Genomic DNA, 10,222 nt, shown 5'->3' on the forward strand with positions numbered 1-10,222 from the left:
ATTGAGCTCCCTTAGGTACTTGAGCTGTGTGGGGTTGAAGAGCCACCACTAGAGCCTGCCATCTGTCCAAGAAGGTAATGTGCTCTCAGGGCCAGCTTCCTGGAGGTGGTGGAATTTGAACTGGGCCTTGCAGAATAGTATTTCAGTGGGTGAGAGACAGTGATTTTCCAGGCAAGGGAGGCTGAGGTTGGCAGCCTCCAGTGCCCCAGTGCTCTGCACCCACACTGGGCTGGGTCACCTTAAAGTGAGTCAGCTCTGCACAGGTCTCCCACCTCGTCAACAGAAGAGTAGTGGAGGAAGTGGTGAGAGCAGGTCTGAGTCAGATTTGGAGATTGGAATGTCAGGCTTGAGAGGTCAAAGGTTTAAGAGAGTGCTAACTGGGCTGGGGCCCTCCTTCCTACCCTCTGAGATATGGATGGGGTGACAGATTTACCCAAGAGACTGATTTGGTTTATGGCCAACAACACAGGGTTAAACAGATGCTGAATCAGGCAGGTGGGCAAACCAGAAATGTGACCGCAGCCCTGAGGCAGGGCCACCTCTCATTTCTTGCCACACAGTGGACAAGAGAGTCTTCAACAACCCCCTTGGCTCCAACCCTGAGCTCACCAAGCTACTACCATCCCAGAGTCAAACTCAGTACAAGACAATGCAAAGCATTCTGATCACTTGTCACTGCTTATACAGCAGCACTCTGTAAATGAACATAAACAGACAAGCGATTTGGAGCAACACTTTGTGGAAAAAAATGGCCTGAGTCAGGGAGGTGGCAGTAGGAGTGATAAGAAATCAGGTGGCCATTATGGGAAGCCCTCAGGATTTCCTGATGGGCTGGAGATGAAAGAAGAGTCACAGATGACTATGCTTTTGGCCTGTGCAGCTGGAAACCAGTGGCCCTCAACGGTGGGGTGGGGGTGCGCTGCAGATGAGGCAGAGTTCAGTCTGGGGGGTGCTTGTATTGTGGGAGGGAGAGGGAGGTCTGGGCTGGAGATTTAAATGTGGGACAGGCTGGCATGTAGACAGTATGGACACCCACTTCAGGTGTCCTCAGTGCATACGTGATGGGTCAAGCTGGGCTTAGCTCTTAGGTAGCCCCTGCTGCTTAGAGGTCTTCCTCTTCCCATGTCCCTCCACATTGCCTACCTCTTAGTGGGGAGGATCTGGGTCAGAGCCTTCTTCCTAAGGAGAAATAAGGGTTCCCTCCCTCCTGAGGGAAGGAGATTCTTTTCAGGTGTAGTGTTCTTCTCTTCCTAGCCCCTCACCCTTCCCCAGGGCCTGCCCTGCTGAGGTTGTTACCCACAGACAGGGCTGGTAAAGGAACCTGAGCCACCTGCCCTGCTCACACTAAAGCATAGCATGGGGACAGGAAAAACCTTGTCACTGTCACTTTAAGTGTCCTCAGGGAGGGGGTTCATTGCCCTGTGTTCACCAGCTGAGGTAGACAGAGACGGAAGTGGATCTGGGTTGCAGAGAACACAGCCCAGCTGCTCCTGGGCCTGCTCACACATGAAAACTTCCTGCGATGAGAGCGGAAACAGGTGCCATCCCCACCATGACAGGCCCCAGAGCCTGGGGCAGAGGGGAGCCATGGACAGGCCCCGGGCTCTGGTCCTGCTCTTGGCATTGCTGACACTCTGCATCACTGCTGGTGAGTGGGGCGGCCTGAGAAAGGCACAGGCCATGGGGATGTGATGGAGACTCAGCCTTGTGCCCTTCCTATGTCTGCATCCCACAGGAACACCTGAGGTGTGGGTGCAAGTTCAGATGGAGGGCACCAAGTCCCCATCCTTCACTGTTCGCTGTGGATTCCTGGGATCTAGCATTATCTCCCAGGTGACTGTGAGCTCTGGGGGGCCTGATGGTGCTGGAGGAACCAAGCTGGCTGTGTTGAACCCAGAATTTGGCACCGAGAAGTGGCCCCCTGCCCACCAGGCCCATTGGGAAACTAAAACCAGCATCTCCCTCACCCTGGAAGAGTCTGAGGGGAGAAGCCCTAGTCCTAACACCACCTTCTGCTGCAAGTTTACTTCCTTTCCTGAGGGCTCCCAGGAGGCCTGTGGGAACCTCCTCCTCGGCACAGACCAAGGTAGGGCTGATGAGGAGCAGGGCCCAGGGAGGGCAGGGAGGTGCTTGGGACACCAGCCGCCAATCTGGTATGTCTCTCTTTGTGCACAGAGCATCCTGCCCTTACTCCAGCCCCTATTCTGCGGGCTGACCTGGCCGGGATCTTGGGGATCTCAGGGATCCTCCTCTTTGGCTGCTTCTACCTTCTCTACCTGCTGCATCGGCAGAAACACCGGTGAGATCTAGCCCCGGCCAGGCCCAGTCTAAGTCCTTACATCACTGGGCCAGCCACGTGCTTTGCTTCTGACCCTCCTAACTCTCTTCCAGGTCTGTCATGAAGCTTCAGCCACCCCTCGGCAGCCTCCCAACACAGACACGAGCAAGGGTGAGGATCAGGGATGGCTTTGGAGCAGGAAACTGGGTGGGCTGGAGCTGGGGCCATGATGTGGAACCTCATTTGAGCCTTTTTCCCCATTACCCATGCAGGCAGCCAGCCAAGCCTCCCTGGCTTCTCTCCACATCCCCTACGCCACCATCACTGCCAACTACTTCTGCCCGGCAGATCTGAACACAGTCCTTCCACCCCAGCCATTGTCCAGGTGGGCGCCAATCCCCACCCACACAACACACCAACCTGCACCCTGGGCATCTCTGCCAGCCTCTGCTTGCAGCAGTTTCATCTCTGTTGAGAATGGACTCTATGTTCAGTCGGGAGAGAGGCCTCCCCACATCCATCCCAACCTTATCCCTTTCTCTGACCCTCGGGGGCCCAGAGCCAAGGAGGGACATATAAGAGTTCAATGAGAGGGGCTCCAAGTCCACTCAGCCCTTCTCGCCTCCCAGGCCACTGGGACCCGCTTCCATTGGTGTTTGCACATCTTATTAGGCCTCTAATAAGTGTTTCCACACCTACCCAGCCAGGGCCCACCTGCTGTGGATGTGGTCAGCCTGAGCGCTTGTGTGGGTTACTGTGGGCACGTGTGTGTATGAGAGGTGACAAAACCCATCCCAGGCCGTTTCCTGTTTTCAAGTCCCCAGCCCTCCCAGGCAGTGTCAAAACTAAGTTAACAGAAATGATTTATCTGACTGAGGTCTTGGTTGGGCCTTTTCTTCTTTGGGGGCTTAAGAGGTTAGAGGTATTTTTGACTGCTGGGAGGCAGGAGACAGGTTAGAATCAGAGGGGGCAGGGCGCCCTGACCCCTCCCAGACCCCTGCCCTGACCCCTCCCAGACAAGGGATTCCTGGGGCTGGGGTGGCCATGTCAGGCAAGGGACTGCTGGCCCTGCAGGCCTTGCTGAGGGACACCAGGTGAGACTGACAGGACTGGGGGTCCGATGGCCACAGGCAGGATAGTCCATATTCAAACCCCACCGTGTCCTAGGACAGCACAAGGGCTTCTGGGGCTTCAACTCGAGAAAAGACCTTGTGGTTTGACCTGGTGTCCCTACAGCAGGGCTCCCTGAGATGGCCTGGGGGTGAGCCCTGATGTGCCCCCTCCAGAGTTGACACTCAGGGGCAGGGGACCTACCTCATATCTGCCCACAGTGGCTTCCTTTCACCCCGCATGCCCCTGTTACTAGGGCACCAGGTCTACTCCCCAAGGCCACTAGCAGACAGGCCCACCTGACACAGGGACTGAACACACACTCCCTGCCCACGAATCTTCCCGTCCAGGACGCAGCTCTCCTTCTGTGAACAGACCCAGCAGCCTGGGCCTCCCCACACGTCTGCCACAGGAGACAACGTGTGCGAGAGCTCTGTAAGCTGCGAGGCTCCACAAGAATGTGGCAGATTCCATGAAGTGTGGGGAGACGATGGAGCTCCGGAGCCAGGCTGAGCCTACACTTCCAACCGGGGTGAATCCTAGTTCAGGAGGATACCTGCCACTTGGCCCCCTCCTTGGTCCTACATATGGGAAATCCCATGTAGTACCAATTGCCAAGCCAGGAACTATCTCTTGTGCCTCTGCCTGGCTCAGGGAAGTTCTGTCTGGAGGCTGTGTCTAACCACAGAATCTTCCAGCAAACCAGCTTACTATTCCAGGCATGCTCAGAAGAGGCCTTCCCAGAACCCAGGCCCATCCAGCCACCAACTCCACACTGCACTGGGGAGAAGGTGGACTAGACATGGTGAGGGGGTGGTAAAGGGGTTATCGGGCCTGCCTCCCTCAGCCAGTGATCATCCTCCTCTGAGGAGCCCTTGGCACTTGCCTAGACAGCTCAGTGGTCCCTGCAGGGCTGGGGGGTTCAGGGAGAGAGGAAGGGTTGCTGTGGAAGTCCTCACGGAGGGTGAGAAAGATGTCAGTGAGAGAGGGAGTAGCTGAGGGCCCAGCCGCTTTGGGACCATGTCGAGACCAGGGACAGGGGTTTGGGGGGGGGGGGGCAGTGAGGCTTGCAGGGTCTCAGGGGAGGCTTTAGGAGGAGGTTTACTTCTCTAGGAAAGGAAGCACAGTTCATGGGACAGGGGGAGCTCTGAGGGAACCCCAGCCCCCAGCCCAACTGCCAGCCAGGCTACTTGCCTCTAAGGGAGTTGAGGGAGAGATCCTCTGGCCTGAGCTGGTCTTGCACAAGCAAGCTCAGGAGGCCACAGCCCAGCCTTGTCTGCATACATGGTGGTATGCAGAACCACCCTCCTGGAGATGTAGACAATCTGTGCAGCTGGTCTGCTCCCCACTGTCCACCCCCAAGTGCCAGACCCAGCAGTGCTGAGGGGAGCAGCTGAGAGACCATGTTGTAGCTGGACATCGTGGGTTTGTGGCTGGACACAGCCTGGGACATCAGCAGTCCAGGCCCCCTCTCAGACCCAGTCTGGGAGATCGCGCTCACATTTGTTCAACAAGGGTAGAAATTGAGGCCCGAAAGAGGACTTGCTCAGGTGGGCAGAACTGAATCAGCCCCAGGACGTCCACAGACAGGCATCCAGGTTGTGCCTTCAGACATAATCCAAGATAAGGCTTGCGCTTTGAACTTGCCCTGGGCTTGATGCCAAGGGCTACTTAATCCCTGGCTGTGGAACCCAGAGGATTTACCCTCTGCCAGGCTCACTTTGCTCATCTGGCGGTGATAAGGGTGATATGGCCTGAAGGGAGTGAAGTCTGTGCGGTAGGCCCAGTACCAAACAGCTCTGCCTGGGGTATCTTATTCAGGACCCCAGCAACCCCAAGGGGTAGGTAGTAGGTATTTTCAATGGTCTATTTAACAGATGTGGAGCATGAGCCCCGGGTCACAGACTGGAAGGAAGAGGTGCTCTTGCGGGCAGAGAGGGGGGCCTGGGACCACACGCCTGGTCCTGGACACATTTGCTGCCCGGCTCAAAAGATCAAGCCCGAACTCCACCTCTCTGGGGCGGCCAGGAGAGGCCAGAGCGGGCTGGCTGGTACCCATGGAGGCCGGGGCGTCGGGTACGGACGAGTGGGCCCTGCGATCATGCCCGCTGCCCAACAGCGTGGCTGCCCCCCCCCCCCCCCCGAGGGTTCCCATGAGGTACTTCTGCAGAAGACACTAGCTCTGCCCGAGAGAACAGGATCCTTGGAGGCGTCCCGGGATCGCACAGAGTTGTGATGCACCCGCGACCGCGACCCCCACCCACTCCGCAGCTGGCCTTTGCACAGCAGCACTCTGGGTGGAACCCGTGACCACCTCCACTCGTGGTCAGCTGATCCCCCAAACCCCACTCCAACCCCACTGTGGTCCAGCAGCGGGTTCCAGCATCTGTCCGCCCTGACTGTCTGCCGCTCAGCGACCGCGGAGCCCTCCTTCCGTGGTCCAGCCCTAGCTACTCTCGGGCTCGCCCCCACCCCCAGCCCCCCGCCGCCCTCCTCCCTACCCAAGTCCCGCCACCTGTCCCGGGAGCTCACTCCCGGCCCCTTCATTTCGTCTCCTGTAGTGCCTTCCTGCCCCCCACCCCTTTCGCCCCCAAAATCCGTGTGGCCCACTGCTCCTGATCCCTGCCGTCCAGGCTGCTCTTGGCTCTGAACCCCCAGCTGCCACCGCCCTGTCCGGACCCCTAGGAGGTCAGTCAAGGTGCCCAGCAGCCGACTTCCCCGCTCTCAGACCCTCTGGGGACCTGCCGGAAAGAACTCCGCGCCCACACAAAGTACTGGAACCTGGGCGCCACGACCGCCAGCATTCCGGGCGAGGTGGGGGGCGGGTTGTGTGTGTGTGTGTGTGTGTGTGTGTGTGTGTGTGTGTGTGTGTGTGTGTGACCTCAGGCCGCCAGTTTGCTGGGGAGCCTGGTACCCTTGCCAGATGCGCTGCAGAGCGCTGGGCCACATGGTAACCTAGACCCCAACCCCATCGGGACGCCCACCCAGCTCGAGCTGAGGTGGCCAGGAGACTGCAACGGTGAACAGCGTGGCCCTGGGACCTGGAGAGAAGAAATCAAGACAGAGACGTGTCAGGGCTCAGCCAGCAAGACAAGACCCTGGCCAGCATGAGGCAAGGACTGAAAGGGACAGAGTTGAACTAAGAGAGCCTCCTCTTCTCTGGACCTCTCCCAGACCCCATGGAAGAGTAACTCCCCAAAAAGAAGCCACAGACTGTGCCCCCATTTTCAACACAGGGACACACAAATGCAGAGGATACTGTATTAATAGACCTGTTGGCCCAGCCATGGGCAGGGGAAGCTCTCCAACTTCAAAACTGCTGATGTGGCCAGTGACATCTGGAATTCCCATAGCTGGGTCCTTAAATAGTTTCGCTTCAGCATCTGTGAAATGAGTCAGCTCACCTGGAAAGCTGGGCTGTTGGAGAAAAGTAAATAAGCAAATATTACAAATGTTAAAATTAAAATATTAGGGTTCTCTGAGGAGGTGCTCCAAGTCGACATTTAAAATAAAATCTGAAGGTAAGTGGGAGTTGTAGAGGCAACAATTGTGGGGAGACCCTTCCAGGCAGGGAGAGACAAAGGCCCTGAGGCTGAAAAGAGCTGGGCATTGTGGGGGCCCAGAGCAGCTCAGTATGTTTGAAACAAGGCGAGTGAGAGCAGCAAGCAAAGCTGACAGAAGGGAACAGAATTTATTTCTTTTTTGAAGATTTTATTTATTTATTTATTTTTAGAGAGGGAAAGGGAGGGAGAAAGAGTAGAGAGACATCCATGTGTGGTTGCCTCTCGTGTGCCCCCTGCTGGGGACCTGGCACACAACCCAGGCATGTGCCTGACTGGGAATTGAACAGGCGACCCTTTGGTTCACAGGCTGGCACTCAGTCCACTGAGCCACACCAGCCAGGGTGGGATTAGGATTTTATTGTAACAACATTATTATAAAATCCTGGGTGGGTTTTAAGCAGAGCAGTAAATAATCCGATTTACATTATTAAAAACAAAAAGACCAATCTGGGAAAAACCACCTGTGTGGGAGGCAGGGCAGAAAAGTGTAAGTAGGAACAATCGGGAAGCTATTGCAATCATTTAGGTGGAAGACGGGGGCACCCGAGTCAAGGATGGTGGAATATAAATAGAAAGAAATGGATGGATTCAAAATATGTTTTGGAGGCATAGTTGTTCCTCATGGCTGGGAGGGGAATCAAGGATGGTCTCAAAGGTGATGTCCCATTTTTCAGCTTGAGCGACTAGGGAGAAGAAATGCCATTCACTGAGATGGAAGATTGATAGGAGCATGTTCCAGGGAATGGGTGACAATCAAGGAGCCAATAAGAGACAGATTAAGTTGAGATGCTTGAGACACAGACAAGGTGGGGGCATATCGACCCTCCTCGGAGCCCACACCTTGTCTTAGGAAGGGGCGAGATCTGTATACAAAATATTGATGAGAGAAATCAAAAGTTACAAATAGAGAGGTATATCATATTTATAGATTGGAAGACTCATTCTTAAGAGGCCAATTCTTCCCAAATGTACAATATCTACAGAATCAATGCCTTCTTAATCAAAATTCTAGCAGACTTCTTTGTAGAAATTTGCCAGCAGATTATAAAACTTACAGGGAAAGCCAAAAGTACCTACTGCAGAAAAAACAAAACAATTTTGAAAAAGAACAAAGTTGGAAAACTCATACTATTGGATTCAAAACTTATATAAAGGTAAAGAATTCCAAAGGTTTAGGGAGATGTAAGCCAAGAAATGTAGATGAAGACCAAATACACCTGGCAAATATATTTTGGTCATCTGAGTGACTATATATATATATTTTTTGAATGTTCTTTTTTGAAATAATTTTTATTTTTCAATTACAGTTGACATACAATATTATGTTAGTGTCAGGTGTACAACATATTGATCAGTTACATAACTTACAAAGCGATCACCCCAGTAAGTCTCACACCCACCTGACGCCGCACATAGTCACTACAGCATTATTGACTATGCGCCCCACGCTGTACCTACATCCTTGTGACTGCTTTATAACCGGCAATTTTCACATCTTAATCCCTTCCCCCCTTTCACCCACCCTTTCAAACCCCTCCCTTCTGGCAATCATTAAATGTTCTCTGAATCTATGAATGAAGTGTTTGTTTGTTTTGTTTTGTTTTTTTAGATTTCACATATAAGTGAAATCAAATGGCATTTGTCCTTTTCTCTCTGACTCATTCACTATTGGAATACCCTCTAGGTCTATTCATATTGTTGTAGATGGCAACATTTCATTCTTTATTATGGCTGAGTAATATTCCATTGCATACATGTCCCGCCTCTTATTTCTCCATTCATCCATCTAGGAATACTTAGATTGTTTCCATATCTTGGCCATTGTAAACAACGCTGCAGTGAATATAGGGATGCGTATGCCTTTTTGAATTAGTGTTTTGGGTTTCTTTGGACAAATATCCAGAAGTGGAATTGCTCGGTTCTTCTTTGTCTCTTGTTATAGTCTTTGTTTGAAAGTCTCTTTTGTCTAAGTACTGCTACCCCAGCTTTGTGTTTGTTTGTTTCTGTTTGTATGAAATATCTTTCCACCCCTTTACTTTCAGTGTGTGTGTCTTTCAGTCTGAAGTGGTTCCCTTCTTCTTTGTTTCTTATATTTTTAAAATTTTTATGAGTTTAATTGCAACCAAATGAGGATATATGCCAGGGCGCAAGAAATCAGATGCTCTAAAGCGGGTCTCTTGGAGGCAGCATTTGTATGGGCCTTGTTTGTTATCCATTCAGCTACCCTGTGTCTTTTGATTGGAATATTTAATCAAATTACATTTAAAGTAATTATGGATAGGTATGTAGTTATTGCCATTTTATTATTCATATTTTTATTTTTATTTTCTTTAACACTGCTTATAATACTGGTTTGGTGGTAATGAACTCCTTTAGTTTTTTCTAGTCTAGGAAGCTCTTTACCTGTCCTTTGATTCTAAATTATAGCTTTGCCAGGTAGAGTAATCTTAGTTGTAGTTCCTTACTTTTCATCACTTTAAACATATTGTGCCAATCCCTCTGGCCCATGTAGTTCCCTCTGAAAGTGCATGACAAGAAGTGCCTAAGTTTCTGTTGAGAAATCAGCTGACAGTCTTATGGGAGCTCCCTTGTAAGTAAATAATTGCTTTTCTCTTACTGCTTTTAAGATTCTCTCTCTGTCTTTAACCTTTGGCATGTTAAGTATGATGTATCTTGGTGTAGGACCCTTGGGGTTCCTCTTGTTTAGAACTGTCTGTGCTTCATAAACTTCTGTGACCATGTTCTTCACTGGGCTAGGGAACTTTTCTGTCATTATTTCCTCAAGCAGGTTTTCAATCCTTTGCTCTCTCTCTTCTCTTTCTGGTACCCCTATGAGGTGAATGTTGTTATTATGCTTGATGTTGTCCCAGAAGCCCCTTAAACTATCTTCATTTTTTAAAAATTATTTTTCTTTTTGAAGTTTTCACTGGGTGTTTTTGGCAGCCTTGTCTTCAGATATTTCTGATTCAGCCCTCTGCTTCATCTAATCTACTGTTGACTTTCTCTAATGATTCTTCATCTCAGTTAGATTTTTCATTTCTTATTGGTTCCTTTTCATGTTTTTTTATCTCCATTTTATGTTTTCTACCTCTATTAAAGTTCTCACCTGAGTTCACCTATTCTCCCCTTAAGTTCATTGAGCATTCTTATAACCAGTGTTTTGAACTCTGAATCTGGTAGATTATTTGTTTCCATTTTGTTTAGCTCTTCTTTTGGAGTTTTGTTCTGTTTTTTTTTTTTTTTCAGTTGGAACATGTTTCTTTGCCTACCC

At 51.2% G+C, this 10,222-nt stretch overlaps 1 protein-coding gene across 1 annotated transcript; it reads left to right on the top strand.

Annotated features, from left to right (window-relative positions):
• Nucleotides 1-1,454: 1,454 nt before the first annotated feature.
• PVRIG (PVR related immunoglobulin domain containing) lies at nucleotides 1,455-6,913 on the top strand. The gene is made up of 5 exons (XM_024571724.4): nucleotides 1,455-1,648; nucleotides 1,736-2,086; nucleotides 2,176-2,299; nucleotides 2,392-2,449; nucleotides 2,551-6,913. The coding sequence occupies exons 1-5, from the start codon at nucleotides 1,507-1,509 to the stop codon at nucleotides 2,866-2,868; spliced, it is 993 nt and encodes a 330-aa protein (XP_024427492.3). The 5' UTR covers nucleotides 1,455-1,506; the 3' UTR covers nucleotides 2,869-6,913.
• The last annotated feature ends 3,309 nt before the right edge of the window (nucleotides 6,914-10,222 follow it).

The sequence above is a fragment of the Desmodus rotundus genome, chromosome 1, assembly GCF_022682495.2.
Source record: "Desmodus rotundus isolate HL8 chromosome 1, HLdesRot8A.1, whole genome shotgun sequence".
Classification (NCBI taxonomy): Eukaryota; Metazoa; Chordata; class Mammalia; order Chiroptera; family Phyllostomidae; genus Desmodus; species Desmodus rotundus.

Coding starts and splice junctions, on each gene's coding strand:
- PVRIG (XM_024571724.4), top strand. CDS start 1,507: ATGAAAACTTCCTGCGATGAGAGCGGAAACAGGTGCCATCCCCACCAT. Junction 1,649..1,735: donor GACACTCTGCATCACTGCTG/GTGAGTGGGGCG, acceptor TGCATCCCACAG/GAACACCTGAGGTGTGGGTG. Junction 2,087..2,175: donor CCTCCTCGGCACAGACCAAG/GTAGGGCTGATG, acceptor CTTTGTGCACAG/AGCATCCTGCCCTTACTCCA.